Below are 20,745 nucleotides of genomic sequence, written 5' to 3' on the forward strand. Positions count from 1 at the left end.
CATTCGTATTTTAAATTATTGTCCTTCAGGATAGCTAGAGCTTAGGGCTTCTCTTTTTTTTTGATAGTCTTCAGTCTGGAATCTTGGCTTGTGAGTCCTTGCTGCTACTTCTGTCACTTCAGTCGTGTCCGACTCTGTGCGACCCCATAGATGGCAGCCCACCAGGCTCCCCCGTCCCTGGGATTCTCCAGGCAAGAACACTGGAGTGGGTTGCCATTTCCTTCTCCAATGCATGAAAGTGAAAAGTGAAAGTGGAGTCGCTCAGTTGTGTCTGACTCGTAGTGACCCCATGGACTGCAGCCTACCAGGCTCCTCCATCCATGGGATTTTCCAGGCAAGAGTACTGGAGTGGGGTGCCATTGCCTTCTCCGTGTGGGTCCTTACCAGTTTTCAAACACAAGTACTAAATACTCATGGGCATGTAGGGAAACAGGCACATGTAAAAACTAGGAAGCTTCTTAAGGGGTTTACATAATAACAGTGGAAGGAAGAAAAGAAATGAACATGTACTAAATAAGTGATCGGTTAACTAGAAAAATCCCAGTAGGTGGACTGGACAATGATGGGCAACCCTGCAGGTGCAGAATGGGGTCCTGCCACCCAGCCTGTGGCAGGAGCACTATGGGTCCCCCAGGAGCAGGCAGGAGGCTGGCTGATGGGGACTGGGGTCGGAGAGCTGAGGATCTGCAGGGGGCTGCCTGCAGGGTCCCTCTGGAGCTTTGTTCTGACTTGAGCCTGTCATGTCCCTGGGCAGGGTCCAGTTAGGAGGCCCTGAGGGGTTGATGCTGAGAGAGCAGCTGGAGGAGGACCCAACAGTTTCTGAGTTGGATTTGCAGGAGAGTCACCAGGCCCCTTGCTGGGTAGGCTGTAAAATGAGAGAAGGGTCAGGGGTGACTGAAAGGCTTTCTACCAGAGCTATGGGACGGGGCAGCTCCTTGTGCTGGGCTTGCTCTCCTGCTGGGCCCTCTGAGGGTCAGGTCCTTCTGTTGATCCCTGGTTTTGGGATTCTGAGGAGGGAGTGGAGTATAAATGGCAGGAGGCCTGCGGGAGAGTTGGAGGAGGTGGAGGGGAAGCCTGGAGAAGGAGGGAGGTCAGGGCAGAGGAGAGCACAGACAAATTTACCTGCTCCTCTTGCCTGGGCCTTAGAGCTGGCTCAGGTGCAGATTGGTCAGAAAGAGGGTGAGTGTACATCACTGGTGCTAGCTACAATATTTTGCACAGATTCTTTTCAACCACCCCTGAGGTTCAGTCAGTCATTTAGTGCAGTTTCACTGTTCCAGAGCTACTGGTTTCTCAGTTGGAGGCAGATAATTAACCAGGAGTCTTCTTGCTTAAGGCCAGCTGATGAAGTTCTTGACTAGTGAGAGAGTTTTCAGGGAGACCACATGCCTGGAGTATTTTTACTCCAATTTGTCCATTGTCTCAAGTGGCCTGGCCACGTGCATCCCTGAAGAAGTGGGTCTGCTCTAGGGGTTTCTACACCTCTTCCTCCGCCCCTCCCCCTTAGTAATTTTGGCAGCTGTCAACATTTATCCTACACTCAGGACACTTTCAGGAGTAAAGTCTCACGTGGATGTATGATGTTGATGTCGTGTCGTGTCCTGGCCTGGCGGTCCCAGGCACTTGCACAGACACGTGTGCACCAGGAGGCAGCAAGAGTGGCCATGCACGTGGCCGTGGAGGCCTTGGTTTGTCCTTTCCTTGCCGGTGGTCCGCCTTCTTTCCCGTCTGCCTGTGTCACTGCTCCATTCTCCAGGTTGTTTGCATCAAAACCTTGATCAAACCCAGAGTCTCCTACCTAATTCTTAAGAACCTCAGGCGTATTTTTCTTGTTAAAACCTTCCAACTGCCTCCTTCTGTGAAGTTTACATTTCCCACTGCAGACAATGGTAAATTTTGACTGGAAGATATTGGCTTATTTGTTTTTCTAATCAGCGTGATAAAGAGTCCAGTTTTTATGTGGAGGATGAGGGGACACCGGAGGGAAAACGAGGAGGAGAGACCTGGAGATGAAAAGGCTGCATCTGAAGTGACCTGGAGGATTTGCGTTAGTAACTGGTTGGGAGGGGATCTGGTGGTGTAGAGGGTGGGCAGTGACTCTGGTCTGTTTGAATGTTGAATAAGCCATGTTTCAGAAGAAATGGGGTCATCGTTCAGTATCATTCCCCATGGTATTTTCCCTTTCCGGCGTTAATGGTCTCTGCCTTTTTGGTGAAGTGGAAAGAGTGGGAATTAAGAATTCTGACCTAGTTCCTTCTGTAGTAGTGATAACATGAAGACTTCCCACGGGTGCTTAAATTTACGCTACACGCCATCTTCGCCATGTGGTGATTCGGGCAAACTTCGGACTGTTGTGTCATAGTGTATTTAAACTTCTAACAACAGAGATAAAATAGTCAAATTTCTGTTCGGAAATCTTACTTTGGGGATTTTACATAAACCTTTGAATTTTTAAAAAAATTTAATTGAAGGATAATTGCTTTACAATGTTATGTTGGTTTCTGCCACACAATAGATAACATTTGGATTTTTAAGTTTAGAAATAATTGCTTTTCCCCCATCCTTATTTCCAGAAATTTATTCATCACTAGAACCACTTTTGAAGATCTCAAGGGCAGATTTCTAGAATACTTCAGCCTCACTTCTATCTTTTTGAATCTGCTTTTAATACTCATTTCTGAAAATTTTGTTCCAAGTCCCTTTTCGCTTAGTAGTAAGATAGTTGGGCTTTTAATTACTCCATGGGTGTATAGCCATGGTCATTACAACATAAGCACTTGTATGTTTCTATTTAACATGACTTTCAACACTTGTTATCAACCCAGGGAACCTCCTTGAAAAATGATTCAATCGGTGCTCTTTGCAGGCAGCCAGAACTAGCATTGATTGAGATTGTCTCAAGCTGTTGTATCTTCCTTAATTTCTTACCCCAAAATAAAACAGTTGTGTAAGTGTCCTGTAATAGAAGGAACTTGATCAGTATTAATATTCTACGTAACTTGTTTTTTTAAAAACAATTTCTTTCTTTATGGCTGCACTGGATCTTCGTTGCCATGTGCGGGCTTACTCTAGGTATGGGGAGCAGCAGCTGCTCTCTGTTTGGCTACATGGGCTTCTCATTGCACGGCTGCTCTGGTTGTGAAGCGTGGGCTTAGTACTTACGGTTCATGGGCTTAGTTGTTCTGTGGGATCTTTCCGGACCAGGGATCGAACCCTTGTCTCCTGCACTGGCCAGCAGATTCTTTACCACTGAGCCACCAGGAAAGCCTCATGACTGTTTTGTGAGAGAATTTTGTTGAGGAGTCTTTCTTCAGCCCAGCAGAGCCACACCGCCATGCTTCTCGGGTGTCCCTTCGCGGAAGCTCCTGCGGGGCCTGGCGCTGGCTCTGCCTTGAGTGCTTCCAGGTGGCCAGCTGGGCGCTCAGTGTGTAGATGCAAAACCCTAACAGGGTCAGTGGGCCCAGGGTCTCAGAATGCCGTCTGTTTATTTTTTTTAATTTATTTTTAATTGAAGTATAGTGAATTATCTAGTTCAGTTCAGTCGCTCAGTTTGGTCCGACTCTTGCGACCCCAGGAATTGCAGCACGCCAGGCCTCCCTGTCCATCACCAACTCCTGGAGTTCACTCAGACTCACATCCATCGAGTCAGTGATGCCATCCAGCCATCTCATCCTCTGTCGTCCCCTTTTCCTCCTGCCCCCAATCCCTCCCAGCATCAGAGTCTTTTCCAATGAGTCAACTCTTCGCGTGAGGTGGCCAAAGCATTGGAGTTCAGCTTCAGCATCATTCCTTCCAAAGAAATCCCAGGGCTGATCTCCTTCAGAATGGACTGGTTGGATCTCCTTGCAGTCCAACGGACCCTCAAGAGTCTTCTTCAACACCACAGTTCAAAAGCATCAATTCTTTGGCGCTCAGCCTTCTTCACAGTCCATCTCTCTCATCCATACATGACCACTGGAAAAACCATTGCCTTGACTAGACGGACCTTTGTTGGCAAAGTGATGTCTCTGCTTTTGAATATGCTATCTAGGTTGGTCATAACTTTCCTTCCAAGGAGTAAGCGTCTTTTAATTCCATGGCTGCAGTCATCATCTGCAGTGATTTTTGGAGCCCCCAAAAATAAAGTCAGCCACTGTTTCCCCGTCTATTTCCCATGAAGTGATGGGACCAGATGCCATGATCTTTGTTTTCTTAATGTTGAGCTTTAAGCCAACTTTTTCACTCTCCTCTTTCACTTTCATCAAGAGGCGTTTTAGTTCCTCTTCACTTTCTGCCATAAGGGTGGTGTCATCTGCATATCTGAGGTTATTGATATTTCTTCCGGCAACCTTGATTCCAGCTTGTGTTTCTTCCAGTCCAGCATTTCTCCTGATGTACTCTGCATATAAATTAAATAAGCAGGGTGACAACATGCAGCCTTAACGTACTCCTTTTCCTATTTGGAACTAGTCTCTTGTTCCATGTCCAGTTCTAACTTGCTTTCTGACCTGCATATAGGTTTCTCAAGAGGCAGGTCAGGTGGTCTGGTATTCCTATCTCTTGAAGAATTTTCCACAGTTTATTGTGATCCACACAGTCAAAGGCTTTGGCATAGTCAATAAAGCAGAAATAGATGTTTTTTTGGAACTCTCTTGCTTTTTCGATGATCAGATCAGATCAGTCGCTCAGTCGTGTCCGACTCTTTGCGACCCCATGAATTGCAGCACGCCAGGCCTCCCTGTCCATCACCAACTCTCGGACTTCACTGAGACTCACGTCCATCGAGTCAGTGATGCCATCCAGCCATCTCATCCTCTGTCGTCCCCTTCTCCTCCTGCCCCCAATCCTTCCCAGCATCAGGGTCTTTTCCAATGAGTCAACTCTTCGCATGAGGTGGCCAAAGTATGATAGTGTTGTGTTAATGACTGCTCTGTAGCCAAGTGACTCACTTAAACATACATATGCATTCTTTTTCATATTCTTTTCCACTATGGTTTATCATAGTGGAACACTAAATGTAGCTCCTTGTGCTGTGGCATAGGACATTGTTATTTATTTGAAATAGATACCTGTCATTTAACACACACGCCTTCCTGATACCAGACCCACGTCCTCATCAGGGAGCTAAGAACCAGAAGAGGGGTTGTTTCTCCCCAGCCTGGTGAAGGGCCCTGCCCCACCAGGGACTGGGCTGGGTCAGCATCTGGGGACACCTTTAGAGAGCATGAGGACAGGTTCAATTCAGTCGATCAGTTGTGTCTGACTCTTTGCAACCCCATGGACTGCCAGGCTTCCCTGTCCATCACCAACTCCTGGAGCTTACTCAAACTCATGTCTGTCGTGTCTGTGATGTCATTCAACCATCTCATCCTCTGTCGTCCCCTTTTCCTCCTGCCCCCAACCCCTCCCAGCATCAGGGTCTTTTCCAATGAGTCAGTTCTTCGCATCAGGAGGCCAAAGTATTGGAGTTTCTGCTTCAGCATCAGTTCTTTCAATGAATATTCAGGACTGGTTTCCTTTGGGATGGACTGGTTGGATCTCCCTTGCAGTCCAATAGACTCTCAGAGTCTTCTCCAACACCACAGTTCAAAAGCATCAATTCTTCGGCGCTCAGCTTTCTTTATAGTCCAACTCTCACATTCATACATGACCACTGGATAAACCATAGCTTTGACTAGACAGACCTTTGTCAGCAAAGTAACGTCTCTGCTTTTTAATATGCTGTCTAGGTTGGTCATAGCTTTTCTTCGAAGGAGCAAGCGTCTTCTAATTTCATGGGTGCGGTCACCATCTGCAGTGATTTTGGAGCCCAAGAAAATAAAGTCAGTGTCACTGTTTCCATTGTTTCCCCATCTGTTTGCCATGAAGTGATGGGACCGGATGCCATGGTCTTTGATTTTTGAATGTTGAGTTTTAAGCCAACTTTGTGACTCTCCTCTTTCACTTTCATCAACAGGCTCTTCAGTTCTTCTGTTTTCTGCCATAAGTGTGGTGTCATCTGCGTATCTGAAGTTATTGATATTTCTCCTGGCAGTCTTGATTCCAGCTTGTGCTTCATCCAGCTCAGCATTTTGCCTGATACACTCTGATATAAATTAAATAAGCAGGATGACAGTATACAGCCTTAATGTACTCCTTTCCGAATTTGGAACCAGTCTCTTGTTCCATGTCCAATTCTGTTACTTCTTTACCTGCATACAGATTTCTCAGGAGGCAGCTCAGGTCTGGTATTCCCATTTCTTAAAGAATTTTCCAGATGGGTTAGAGCATTCTTTTTCTTTTCCCAGTGAGTTCATAACTGTTCTCTCAGTTATAACTGCACCCTGGTCATTGCTAGTTTGTCCTATCTTCTCAGATTTCTCCTCGTAGTTTGATGGCAGGCATTTCTGGAAGTTCATCCTTCAGCCTGGTTGCTCCAGGCTCCTATCTTTGGTCTTCTCTCTTCACTTCCTGGCCCTTCCTCTGCTGAGCAAGCTCATTCTTAATCACTGCCGTCTCTACCGGGAATGGGGACCGCTTGCCCCCTCCCAGTTGTGATGCTCCCCGAGAGGGTGTCTCAGCCTGTTGGCAGCCTCAGCATGAGCTGCGAAGCCAGGCACAGAGCGCGTCTTTAGGCACAGGGGCCTTTTCCCTCGTGACACCCCCTGTCATGTGACCATGGAGGCTGAGCTGATCGGCAGATGAGACGGCCCCGCACATCCAAGTCATGTGTCCAGTGTTCTGTGCTGTTGTCCCCCAGGAGACCAGGGCGTGATGACACATGAACAGCCAGGATATTTCCCGCTTTGTTATCTGTCCCCGCCCCGCCCCCACTTAGTTTTTCACCAGTTAGAGATCCATTGTCTTGTTGGGGGGCTGGGCACAGTATTAAAAGTTCCCTGAGATGTCCTGTTCTCTGCCTTCCACCTACAGTTGCAACATCTCATGAACTTTGCTTCTGCAGCTCCCCTTTCAGCCTCTGCCCTGACTCACTGTCCTTGTTGTCCTCCCTGGGCTGGGCCTGGGACTGTCTCACCTTGGGCCTGTGTTGCCCTGGCCTGCACACCACACCCAGATTAACTTCCAGTCTTGATTGTTGCTTCTCTCCCTGATTTCACTGCTGCTGCTAAGTCGCTTCAGTTGTGTCCGACTCTGTGCGACCCCATAGATGGCAGCCCACCAGGCTCCTCTTTCCTGGTTACACCTAAATTATTTCTGGCCAGTCCAGTGGTGAGCAAGGAGTGGGGCTGCTTAACCCCAGGGGTCTAGGTCTTCTGGCTGAATGAAATAGCTTTGACATAAGTTGTCTGACCACATCTCCAGTTTTATTTTTGAAATTCATTCACATGTTTAAGTTAAAAATAGTATACCTTTCCAAATGACCACAAGCTACAATTATGAAAACAAAACCATCAGAGGAAACCCAGCTTTCTAGGAAGCTGTGCCATGAGCCACGTGCCATGGGTTCCGAGGGCACAGTCTCGGCGTGAAGTCCAGATTCCGACCCTAGTCTGAGGCTGAGCACCAGCCTCCTGGCTGGGCTGCTGAGACTCTCCCATCTCTTCAGTGCTCAGCAGTTCCTTCTGTATTCTGGGGCTTGCCTGTGGGAGAAGATGTGTGTAACTTCAGATCCCTTTTTTAATATCTGGAGCCAGTTTTGGTAATTTATACCTTTTCAGACAAGCATATTCATGTAGGTTTATACATTTATTGCTTTGATCAGTATTTTTCAGCCTGAGGGGAGCTGTGTGGTTTCCTTTCTAGAAAGTTGCTCCCTACGTCATGACTGGTGATGGCTGTCGTGTCTGCAGCGTAGAGCTGCCAATACGGTGTGAACTGTCTCGAGCAGCCTTTGGGATGAAGGTAATTTATACCAGGTTAGAAGCATCAGCTGCCAAAGTGCCAGGGGTGCTTTCTGAGGCCTGGGCCTGCTCGCCAGGCAGCCTGTCTCAGAGAGCAGCTGGGATGGCCCTCAGAGGGCCTGCTTTGCACCTCCTTTGTGTGAGCACAGGCCTGGGCGTGCATGGAAACCCCCACCTTTGACTGTGATCCCCACTGCCTTGCAGCTGGTCCCCGTGCAGGTGAGAAAGATCTGTGCCTTTTACATCAAGTGAGACCTAGGTAGCTGTTTCCTCAGGCCTTTCCCTCCTTGGGGAAACTTAGTGGGGTCTTTGTGCCTGGAGTGTGCACGTCCGTCATCTCCCTTCTTCCTTGGAGTTGAGGGAAGGAAAGTTGTTCTCTCTACCTTGTTTCACAAAAGATAAAGAAGATTTGGGATCTCGGGATTGGGTCCATTACTAGGAGGCCCTGCAGTGAGCTTTGAGAGCAGAGCAGTTGCTGAGCCGTGCTGGCGTGGAGGAGTTAGTGATGTTCCTGGGCTGCCTCTCCAGGATGTACTCCCTGTTTGGGGAAAAGTTTCCACAACACAGGCTCAAGGCCCCTACCCCCCGACTCCTCCCTGGCTCACCCTGGGGTCCTTTTCTCAGCAGCTACTGCCAGGTCCCAGGGCTGAACAGGCTCATTCCTAATGAGCTGTGACGCCAGCTGCAAGGAGGGCGAGCGTGACGCTCAGGAGCCCTGCTTGGTCCCTTCTCGGTGATTTGCTGGTTGCTCCCCCCACCCCCGTCCCAGAGCATCTTGGCAGAGTTCAGATTTCTGTGCTCACAGCTCAGTGCCCACAGTGAAAAGGGAATACAAAAGGGGGTGTGGAGTGAGGAGGAGCGGCGGGGGCGGGGCTTTTGAAGAGTGTTTAAAGACCCTGGTTGCCTTAGCCTGGGCTCTGGGCTGAAGGTGGAAGTAGTGAAGCTGTGAATAACCTGGGTTGGAGGTAGTTTTATTGGCTCATGCATCAGTTCAGTTCAGTCGCTCAGTGCAGTCTGACTCTTTGCGACCCCATGGACTGCAGCATGCCAGGCTTCTCTGTCCATTACCAACTCCTGGAACTTGCTCACACTCAAGTCAGTGATGGCATCCAACCAGCTCATCCTCTGAGGTCCCCTTCTCCTCCTGCCTTCAGTCTTTCAGCATCAGGGTCTTCTCCAATGAGTTAGTTCTTTGTATCACGTGGCCAAAGTATTGGAGTTTCAGCATCAATCCTTCCAGTGTATATTTAGGACTGATTTCATTTAGGATGGGCTGGTTGGATGGATCCCTTTGCAATTCAAGGGACTCTCAAGAGTCTTCTCCGAGAAGGCAATGGCAACCCACTCCAGTACTCTTGCCTGGTAAATCCCATGGACGGAGGAGCCTGGTAGGTTGCAGTCCGTGGGATCACAAAGAGTCAGAAATGACTGAGCGACTTCACTTTCACTTTTCACTTTCATGCATCGGAGAAGGAAATGGCAGTCCACTCCAGTGTTCTTGCCTGTAGAATCCCAGGGATGGAGGAGCCTGGTAGGCTGCCGTCTATGGGGTCGCAGAGTCAGACACGACTGAAGCGACTTAGCAGCAGCAGCAAGAATCTTCTCCAACACCACAGTTCAAAAACATCATGCATACAGGCCATGTATTAAAAGAAAGTTTGAGTTTCTATTGTTCAGAAATCTGATTTTTGAAAAGACCACTTTCTGTTTCTTCAATCTGTTTTTTTCTACACACCGTCACTTGGGAATGAATTGACTGCAGGGCTCACACATTACGGAGCGTTCACTGTGCATCAGGCTGGTCTGGCATTTATAAGTATCCCCTCATTTAAATCACCGTAGCTTCTGCCTGGGAATACTTGTAATGTGGCAAGTTCTCTCCCCGACCCCCTGAATTGTGGTCAAAGATACATAAACTCTACTTCGCTAACTGTTACAGGTACACGGTCTGTAGTGTGAGGTGTAAGGACACAGTCCAGTGGTGGTCCGTTGACGTGCACAGCCTAGGAATGTTGAGTGTCAGGGTGCAGTCCAGCACTGCTTATGTGTAAGTGCACCGTCCACTGGTGTTAAGTGTCAGGGCACAGTCTGGTTGTGTTAAGTGTATTCATGTTGCTATGAATCTGTTCCAGAACGTCTTGATCTTGCAAATCTCTAACTCTGTATCCATTGAAGTGAAAAAATTTTAACTGATAAGCGAGTCCTCTTTTTGTTCAGTGGGATTAAAATTGCTGTCCTGCTTCTGCTCTGCTGTCTCTCTGTGACACTGGGCGCAGGGCCGTGAGAGCGGAGGCTGTGCAGGGAGCCCTGGCTGCCTGTGGCCGCTGCGGGGAGGACACTTAGGTCCAGCCTCTGACGGAGCAGTGACTCTGCAGGCTGGGTCCTGCAGGGCGCCGGGGAAAGTGCCTCTCCCGAGTCACCGAGTCTGATTTGGTCTGTTTTCTAGGTGCTTCTGAATTTGAGGCACAATATAATAGAGATACGTCTACAAAGGAATGTTGTGTTTCGTGCGTTTCCGTATCCTGTGGGTGACGTGTGAGGCAGGGTGGCACTTGTATTCATAAGCGTCACAAGTTCCTCTCAGAGCTCACATGGCAGATATTTCAGGCCCACCCAGTTCTCCTGGAAGAGCGGGCTCAGCATCCCTGGTGTCTGCCCAGAAGAGTAGGTGCCCTTGTGTCAGGTTTGCGCATCCCGGCCACACTTGCCCTTGGGCTGGCACGGTGTTTTCACACTGAGGCCCTGGCGTTCAAGGTGTCCAGGGCCCATTCCTGCTCGCGTTGTTGGCTTCAGTTGTTTGTTTCTGTCAGTTAGTGTGCTTAGTAATGCTTGTGCCACGTGATGTTCCCGGGTTGTTTACAAACTTAGGAACTTTTGAACATAGAACAATAAACAGAAGGATTAAAATATCGAGCCAAAGGCCTTCCCGTATTTCTAGTAGAAGTGGACCTCCTTGTGCACACTGCCTGCTCCTCAGTGTGGAGGTCAGAAGCTGGTGCCCTTGGTGCTTTTGGACCCACTTACAAGACCCTGAGTCTGGTTATGAGCCGACCACGCCACCAGCAGAGTGGATCCCGGGGAGTCAGCTTGCACAGCAGGTGGATGTGGGCCTGTGTCCTGGGAGTGGTGACTGTTCACTGTGGGAGCTTGAGAAGGAAAGGAATAGGGGCCCCCAAATCCCAGCTGTCACCTCTGTCCCTGTAGCTCCTCAGTGAACCCTCGTTTAGTGTATGTGTGCCATCTCTGCCTGAATCCCACATGCCTGTCCCCTGTCCCCTGGGATTCGCCCCCGACCCCCGCATGGGCAGCACCTCACTGCTATTAGGTCCGACAGGCTGTGTGCGCACAGAACGTTCCAAGTGGCATGATTCTGGAGAGCTGTTGCAGTTGGCTTACTTGTTGAAACTTCAGTAAATGAATGCTTTTTGATCAATTATACATCTGCTCCATTACACTCCTGCATTAAAATAGAAAGCAATACAGCCTGTTTACATAAGTTAAGCTCTTTTGTGACTGTGCTGGCACTGACTTATACACCTGATCTTAGCCAAAAGTCTGAGAAGCGATGGCACTGATTTATAAAAAGAGGTGTCTGCCTGTACAGATGAAAGAAATGGAGCTTGGTAAGAGCAATAGGGGAGTAAACGCCTAGAAAATCAAAGAGCTGCATCAAGTCAGAAAGGACAGTGCCGTGATGAGCTGTGGTGGTGTGGGGGGAGGGCCACTGGCGGGGTGTTGGGGATCTGCCTCTGAGTCTGAGCTCTCGCCCCTGTCTCCCCCTCCTTAGGAGTTAGAAGCAGCTCTCCACAGAGATGACGTGGAGTTCATCAGCGACCTGATCGCCCGCCTGCTCCAGGGCTGCTATCAGCGAAGGGACATCACGTGAGTAACCCCAGTCCTCTCCTGGCAGTGGAAGGAATTAACTAGTCCTAGTGATGTTTCGTATCTCCTGGAGCAAACCTGAGCAGATCATCGGCCGAGACATACAGTGTATTCACACGTGGCTCTGGGCCCTGCCTTTCGCTGCTTCTGCAGCTGCGTTTTCATTGTATTGTCTTTTTCCCACTCTCACAAATCTAGAGCCCTTCCCCTTAGGTTCCCAGCTGCCACAGTCACATGGAGTGTTTTCCTCTCAGTGTAGGCCTTACTTTCTCATCTTTGTTTCTAGTATTGGTAAATCGATGCCGAACAAAATTAGATTCTTACTGTCGTTCTGCCCCTTGGGTCTGTGTCTCTTGTTCCTGTGAACAGTAGCATCATTCTGAGATGGAGCTTCTGGGCCTCTCACACCGTAGCCGCCAAGTACACCCGCTCCCTTACACGTGAGACAGGTAGAAACGTGGAGCTGAATTTCATCTCTGTCAGCAAGTACAGGCTCTTCCTGCTCAGGCCTTGGCCCTTGTTTCCAGGGACTCGGTAGCCATTCTCTTTATCCTGTTCCCACATGGCATTGAACTGTGGGACACTTCTGGGAAGCAGAGACTGGATGAGGTTCCCAGTCCTGGTCCCCCAGACCAAACAGAAGTTTGGGGTGTTATGGTTTGTAGTTTTTGGACAGTGAACGAAAGGCGGTGTGTGGAATATTTCTGTTGTAGTAAGCTCACTCTTAGGGGCCTGTCAGGGCTGGGAGTCGACATGTGGGTACAACGTGAGTGAGGGTGGTGAGCTGCTCCTGCACCCATCGTGGTCCTCAGCCGCCCTGACACGGTGGGGGTGCTCTCCTGGGTGCTCTGGAGTGCTGTCCGTCCCCAGGGGCGTCCAGGCTGTCATGCTGGACAAAGAGCAGGAGGAAACATATGCCTTATCACTCAGACACAATGAGGAAGGGTTTGCTTTTTGAGCTGTGGCTTGGGGAGTTTGTGTGGTTTTTTAAGCACTGTTGTAGTCATAATGTGTATATAATTTCACTTTTTCTTATCTTACATTTAGTTATCATAACTAATGTTTCTCTAAATAGGATTGTCAGATACCCCAGTTTAGTAGATGAACATTTGTGCCTTAACTCTTTAACTGTTATAAACATATTTCACATAGCCTTGGACTTATAAAAGCTTGTACACCTAGTGAATCATGCTCTTATTTTAAATTTCTGTAAGTATTGTCACTGAGTCAAAAGAAAGGCCCGTTTAAGATTAAAGAAATACAGGACCTCCCTGGCGGTCCAGTGGTTGAGACTCCATACTTCCGCTGCAGTGAGCATAGGCTCAGTCCCTGGTCAGGGAGCTAAGATCCACATGCTGCATGGCCCCCCAAAAAAGATTCAAAACAATGCATTTCCAGGCTGCTCATTCCAGAGGTTGTTTTATTTCACCTATGACTCATCAGGGTCCAAGGGGTCCCTTTGCCTCACCTCACTCTGGCCAGGGTGCTGTAGGACAGACGCCCTCAGAACCCTCAGTCCTGGTTCCCACCACAGAGTGTGTGCTCTGGCCACAGCAAGTGCTCTAAAGTCTGCAGAGCACGCAGGTGTTTGAGAAAAGGGCCAGGGAATTGAGTCTTCACGTGGGTGCTTCCCAAGGGAGCCCAATAAGTGGGTGAACGCAGGAAGGACAGACCCGCTCATGAAGTGCAGGTGGGAGGGTTGCTCCTGGGGCTTGAAGCCCTGGAGCAGCGCCTAGGGGGTTGCAGAAAGTCCCATGTGGTTCAAAAATGTGATTGGTTTGAGCTGCAGAATCTTGGCTCTATTAAATTTTGATTCATTGCCACCATATAAAATGAGACTTCACGATTAAACCCCTTTCTGTTGGAAATCATCTAAGACACCTCTCAGCTGGAGGGAAGACAGGGCCCAGCCCCAGCTGGGGGCTCTTATCGCCTTGGCTGGTGTCATTGTGCACGTGTGGGGCTTGCGTAGCCCACCACCACCTTCTTTGCCCACTCGTCTCTGAACGCTCAGCCACTCAAGGAATCCAGTGGCCACAGCACAGCAGGAGTGGGAGCCCAGTAGGCCTTGTAGGCTGGGTGACAAGTTTGGAGGTGTGGTCCCCAGGGTAGGGAGCACCGGAGACCAGGAAGGAGTGAGTGAATGGATGAGGCCTGAGGGGCGAGGCGAACACAGCACAAAGGCCTGTGAGGGTGTGAAGGTGATGACCCAGTGCCTACAGCCTGGCAAGATGTCCAGCTTACCTTTCCTAGATGATCGTGCACATTTGAAATCTGTACTGGAATTTCCTCTTTCATACTTAGGCCTTGTCTTCACAGGTGTGTTGGCGATGATCAAGCACAAGAAATACTTGTTTACGTTTGCAGAGCTGCCTCCTCATGGGTTCTGTCTCTTGCAGCTGTGTGCTGGCGCCCAGCCTCTTAACATTAGCTTCTTCCTCATGACAGCACTGTATCAGTTACTCCTAAACAATTTCTTTTGAAATCAGATGTTAATTTATTTTAAAAAACAAACAAATGAGCCTGGTCAAATGTCCTGAAATTTCAGGTGGTGGTGTAACCGAGAGCAGAGAGTTTTCCCTTTTTGCCAGCACTGCTTCGGTGACTTTTCTGCTGTTGAAGGAAGCTGCGAGTCTCTGAAGGACAGAAGGAGCGGGGAGCCTTCAGCCCCTCGTGCCCTCAGCGCTCATCATCACCCTGTCGTGCGCGGTGGTGTGGCGCGGCATTGGTCCTGCTGTTCTCTGCTGGTCCAGGGAGGCAAGTGTTGGTTCTAGCCTTCGTCAGAGCATACCTGTGATATGTCACAGCATTTCAGAAAACAAAGTGTTTGTGTTAGAAAAAAATAGATGAGTATACTGAAACAAAAACATTTCTGAATGGTGAAGTTAAGTGTGAGATCTGGTTGACCAAGTTGAATTAACTAGTCTGGAGTGAGGCTTCACCCTTCTAAAAACTTGTTGATGATGATCTGTAGTAATACACAGAAAAGGCATGTTCCTTACTCTGCAGTGTAGTGAATTTATGCAAACTGAATACACTTGTGTGCAGTGATCACTCAGACAAGGAAGCATCGCAGTGAATTTTACTTTTTCCACTGAAAGGAACTGCCCGAAGTGATCGTTACTCTGTCTCTCCAGTGGTATCCACGTGCATTTAGAGTGAATTTGTGCTCAGTATTCTCAGAGGCTTTCTTTTCATCCTACCCTAAATAAAGAGGATTTTGTACAAATGAATGCTTTTCTTTCCTGCTTCTAAGACTTAGCTATTACGTGGAACTAAGAAAGGGCTTCCCTCGTAACTCAGTTGGTAAAGAATCTGCCTGCAATGCAGGAGATCCAGGTTTGATTCCTGGGTCGGGAAGATCCCCCAGAGAAGGAAACGGCAACCTACTCCAATATTGTTGCCTGGAGATTCCCACTGATGGAGGAGCCTGGCAAGCTACAGTCCATGGGGTTGCTAGAGTCGGGTACAACCTAGTAACTATAGAGAGAGAAGACAGTTCATCATCTCTTTCTGTATTACTTGCCTCACCTGTAAAATGGGAATGATAAGCATACCTATTACTAAATTTATTTATTAATAATAATATTGACTTAGATTAAATTAAATTATTTATGACATCCTTAGAGCAGTCTGGAGCTTTTAGTAGTGGGGAGAGCAATGCTTCATGGCTGATATTGGATGTGGGTGTTTTTAATTTACTCATTTATTTAAGTAGCTAGCTAGGTAGTTAACTCGCAAGCTGTGCCGTGTCTCTGTTGTGGCATATGGGATCTACTTTCCTAACCAGGGATTGAACCCAGGTCCCCTGCATTGGGAGCGCGAATCTTAGCCATTGGATCACCAGGGAAGTCCCTGTGGCTGTTTTTTTAGAGTTTTATGGACACTGGAATTTGAATTCTATATTATTTTCATATGTCATGAAATAATATTCTTTTGATTTCATTTTTCTCCCAACTTTTAAAAAAGAATGATTTTTACATTCTTAGCTTACAGTCTAAAGATAGACACTCAGGCCAGATTTGGTCCATGGGTCATAGTTTGCCTGTCCGTTTTTAGAAAAATAGGTTCTTGTTTCTAATTCCATGAACTCGGTCAGCATGCTGTTCAAGATAATACGACATTTCCATCTCCCCAGAAAGTGCCCCCTTTGCACTAAATCTAACCCCCACCCTCCCAGAGAAACCTGCCGTGTCCTATACGGTGGTCTGGTCCCTGTGGATGAACCCCCACCCTCCCAGAGAAACCTGCCGTGTCCTATACGGTGGTCTGGTCCCTGTGGATGAGGTTGTTTGGCCTTCCTGCAGAGCTGCTTCTGGTTGGGATCACTGCGTGTCCGCGTCTTTCGGGAAGCCCAGAGTGCGTGGCGCTCGCTGATGCTGCCGTCCACGTCAGTGCTTTGTTCCTTGAGGGAGGAGTCTCAGTTGTATCCAGTGCAAAAATGACTCAAGTGTTCTGTCTACTAACTGGTGGACTTGTGTGCTGCCTCCAGTGGGGCTGTAAGGAATGAAGCAGCTGGAAGCATCTGCACAAGTTTTTGTGAACGTCTCTTCATTTTCTTGGGAATTGCTGGGTCCCATAGGAGAGTGTGTTTGATGTTAAGAAACTGCCAGACTTGTTTTCTTGACCACTGTGGTTGCTCCATATCTTTGCCAACATTTATTATTTTTAATTTTACCCAGGTTTTCATTTTACTGATTCTGTTGCGTGTAATGTGGTAACTCATTGTGGTTTCAGTTTGCATTCCCCTGATGACGAGGTAAATAACAGGCTATGACTGTTTTTTCCTGATGTGTAGCTTACCTGTTTGTTTGACACTGTCTTTTAAAGAACGATAACTTTTAATTTTGTTGAAGTCTAATCTATCAGTTTTTTCTGGGGTGTTATTAATATTTCCAAATCAGGACATACCTTTAATGTCAATAGATTTTCTTTGAGGTTTTCTCTTAGTTTTATAGTTTCAACTTTTTGCAGTTATTATGATGCATTTTGAGTTAGTATTTGTCTGTGGTGTGAAGCAGAAGGTCAGGGTCCACATTTTTTACTTATGAGTTTCATGTATGTTCAGTCTGTTCAAGTATCAGATTGTCTTGAAATTGAGAGTGTTCTCCACCTTTTTTATATTTTAGTTTTGCTTTTTAAGTGTTTTGACTATTCTGGGTTCTTAGCATACAAATTTAAAAATCAAGTTGTCAGCCCTGCCACCCCCCAAAAAAGGCCTGCTACAGAAAATGGACACCGACCGATGTTGAATTCCCCAGTCCTTGACCATGATACGTATCTCACCATTTGTTTATCTGCTTTAATTTCAGGAATATTGTATGGTTTCAGTGTAAAGATATTATGCATCTTTCCATTTGTGCTTGAGCTTTTATATTTTCCAGCTACTTGTTGCCAGTATATGTAAAATACAGTTGATCTTTTTATGTTGACCTTATTACTGATGCTTCCTGAACCCGCTTCTTGGTTCATTGGTCTTGAAGATAACTGAGGAGTTTCTGTTGTCTGCTTCTGCTTCAGCCTCTGTCCCAAGAGCTTCCTTCTCTTGTCTTGACACTGTGCTGGCCACAACTCTGGTGTTGTTCCTGATCTTGGGGGAAGTATACAGCCTTTCACCATGAAGTGTGATGAAGTGCTGTCCCTTTTGTCTCTTGCTGAATTCAATTTGCTGCTGTTTTGAGGACGGTGATGAAGAATATTGGCCTGTACTTTTATTTGCTTAGAAATCTTTGTCAGGTTTGGCAGATGGGTTGAGAAGCATTTCCCTTCTCTGGTTTCTGAAAAAGTCTGTGTAATTTCTTTTGAACAGTTCACCACTGAAAGCCTTTGGGTTTGTAGTTTTCTTTGTGCAAGGTTTTATGTGAGTATTATTGATTCAGTTTCTTTAATAGATTAAGGCTATTTGGGTGTTTTATTTCTTAAAAAAGTTTTTTTTAATTTTAATTTTTGGCCACACCAGCCAGCATGTGGGGTCTTAGTTCCCTGATCAGGGATCACACCTGCGGCCCCTGCAGTGGAAGGTAGAATCTTAACCACTGGACCACCACCTTTTTAAAAAAAAAATTTATTTAAGTATAGTATTGCACTAATTTCAGCTGTACAACAGAGTGATTCAATCATACATATATATCCTTTTTCATATTCTTTTCCATTTTTCCTGTGGTTTATCACAGGATATTGAATATAGTTCCCTGTGCTGTACAACAGGCCTTGTTGTTTATCCATTCTGTATATACCAGTTTGCATCTGCTAATCCCAGACTCCCAATCCATCACTCCCCCCACACCCCCTTTCTTTGGCAACCACATACCTGTTTTCTGTGTCTGTGAGTTTGTTTCATAGGTAAGTCTGTGTCATATTTAGATTTCACATATAAGTGATATCGTATGGTGTCTGTCTCTTCACTCAGTGTGGTCATCTCTAGGTCCATCTGTGTTGCTGCAAGTGGCGTTATTTCATTCTTTTTATGCTTGAGTAACATTCCACTGTTTATATGTACCACATCTTTATCCAGTCATCTGTTGATGAAAATCTATGTTGCTTCCATGTCTTAGCTATTATGAATAGTGCTGCTGTGAACATAAGGGGTGCATGTATCTTTTTGAATTATAGTTTTGTGTGGATATATACCAGGAATGGGACTGCTGGATCATACGCCAGCACCATTCTCTGTTTTTTGAGAAACCTCCAAACTGTTCTGCATAGTGGCTGTACGCATTTACATCGCCACCAACAGTGTAGGAGGGTTCCTCTATCTTCTGGATGGTCTGTTTCTTAAGCCATGACTTTGGTAAGTCATTTTGGCATTTTTCAAGGAATTTGTCTGTTTCAGTTTTTAAATTTATTTCTGTAGTGCTATTCATAACATTCTGTTATTCTCTTAATATCTGTAGGATCTACAGTGGTGTTTCCATTTTCATTCCCGATGTGTCTGTTCTGTCTCTCTTTCCCTCTAGAAGTTGATTCTTTGTACAGGTTTATCAACTTTTAAAATGTTTACTAAGGAACCAACTTTTAACCTTACCTACTGTTCGTTTTCTTTTTAAAGTCTTTTTTGTTTTATTGATTTATCTTTATTATTTCTTCTGTTTACTTTGGCCTACCCTTCTTTTTCTTTCTTCTTAAGTTATAGTACTGGTTATGAGCCTTTTTTCTTTTCAATATAGGCATTTCAAAGCTATAAATTTACTACTAAGTAGTGTTTGACTGTTAATTCACTTACATTTAGTATAATTATTGGTATGGTTGGTTTTCCACTTGGGTCTCTGGGGTTTTTCAATGCCTACCTCATGGGCGGGTGTTCAGAATATTTCACGGATTGTATAGTCATCACTACTGTTGAATTCCAGAACGTTTTATCAGCCTCATGAGACACCTCACACCCATGAGCTGTCGCTCCTCACTCCCTGCAGTCACCAGTCCCACTAACTAATGGGCTTTCTGTGCACGTTGTTCATTTACTATTCTAGGTGCTTCTGTAGGTGGAATACATACATGTAGGTATTAGGCTCATTTTATTTAGCATGTTTTCAAACACATTGTATCATGAATCAAGGACTCATTCATTTTATGGTCAGAAAATACTCTGTTGTATGTTTTATTTCTCTATTAGCTCATGGACATGGTGCTATTTCAGTTTTTGACCATTGTGAATCGTGCTGCTGTATGAACATTAGTGTACTTGTTTTTGTATGGATGTAAGTTTCATTTCTCTTGCCTGTGTACCCAAGAGTGGAATGGTTGGGTCATATGGTAATTCCGTTTAAGTTTTGAGCAACTCGCCAAATATTTGCAAAGCAACTGCATCGTTTCATATTCCCACTAAGTGTACGAGCATTCCCCTTTCTCGGAGTTAATAAGCAGTTAGCACTTGTTCTTACCTGTGTCTCTAATTTTAGCCTTCCTGGTGGGTGTGGCATGGTACCTTATTGGGTTTTGATTTGCATTCCCTAAATGACTAATAAGTGTCTCTTCACCTGTTTCCTTCTTATTTTTTTTTCCTTCCTTTGTCCTTCAATGGTTTCTTTTTTAAGTATTTCACTTTATTTCTTATAGACTTTGTGGGTGCATGTATGTATCTGTGTGTGTGTGTGTACGTATGTGTATGTATGTGTGAGAGAGAGTGATTCTGGGGTAGCAGGGTGCATCTTTAATTATCAGAAGCTGTTTAGAATTCGTACTGTACCATTTCTCACCTTAAACTTGACACTCCAGACTTCCAATTCATACAAATAATATTTAATTAAGGTCCCATCTGGTTTCCACTAAAGACAGTTCTTTATCTTTTTAAAGACAAAGATTTCCAAGTAGCTTTTCAAACATTTCTAGATGACTTTTAATACTCTTCTTTTTTACCTAACATAAGCATTCATATACACAAAATCTGTTATATATGTATTTCCCTGTTAAAATGTTTTATATCTTAGTCATATTTTCCTTGAGTTTGAAATTGTCATGATTTTTTACTTGTCATGATTTCTTAATTGATTTCAAGACATGGCAGGTACCATATAGTCCTACAAAAGAGGCATTGGTTTAGTGGTTTTGGGCTGAATTGTTTTATGATCTTTATGAATAAGTACTTTTCAAATGTTCTTGTGGGGCCTTTTAGGAATTACCAAAAGTTAGTCTATTTGTGGATGTGAGAGTTGGACCATAAAGAAAGGTGAACACTGAAGAATTGATGCTTTTGAACTGTAGTGTAGGACAGCAAAGAGATCTAGCCAGTCCATCCTAAAGGAAATCAGCCCTGAATATTCATTGGAAGGACTGATGCTGAAATTGAAACTCCAATACTTTGGCCACCTGATGCGAAGAACTGACTCATTTTAAAAGACCCTGATGATGGGTAAGATTGCAGGCAGGAAGAGAAGGGGATGACAGAGGATGAGATGGTTGGATGGCATCACCGATTCAATGGAGATGAGTTTGAGTAAACTCCAGGAGTTGGTGATGGACAGGGAAGCCTAGCGTGCTGCAGTCCATGGGGTTGCAGAGTCGGACATGACTGAGTGACTGAACTGAACTGAATTTTTCTGTTTCG

General features: G+C 46.0%; 1 protein-coding gene and 1 long non-coding RNA gene across 12 annotated transcripts in view; one reads left to right on the forward strand and one right to left on the reverse strand.

Annotated features, from left to right (window-relative positions):
- CECR2 (CECR2 histone acetyl-lysine reader) overlaps positions 1-20,745 on the forward strand; it is a 119,844-nt gene that overhangs the window by 65,962 nt on the left and 33,137 nt on the right. For 10 of the 11 annotated variants that reach the window (XM_086402670.1, XM_086402674.1, XM_086402673.1 and 7 more), the window contains one exon: positions 11,608-11,702. In XM_086402670.1, coding sequence (XP_086258796.1) covers positions 11,608-11,702 — 95 coding nt within the window. Of the gene's footprint in view, positions 1-7,797; positions 7,822-11,607; positions 11,703-20,745 lie in introns of those variants that run through there. The other variant, XM_086402671.1, reaches the window with a different exon arrangement.
- Positions 12,276-13,320, reverse strand: LOC147373018 (uncharacterized). The gene is made up of 2 exons (XR_015164481.1): positions 13,171-13,320; positions 12,276-12,591 (listed from the first exon to the last, which is right to left on the reverse strand). It is a non-coding gene; the product is annotated as an uncharacterized LOC147373018 (long non-coding RNA).

This window comes from Bos grunniens, chromosome 5 (genome assembly GCF_055505025.1).
Source record: "Bos grunniens cultivar Pamir isolate PY7600 chromosome 5, Bosgru_T2T1.0, whole genome shotgun sequence".
In the NCBI taxonomy this organism is placed as follows: domain Eukaryota; kingdom Metazoa; phylum Chordata; class Mammalia; order Artiodactyla; family Bovidae; genus Bos; species Bos grunniens.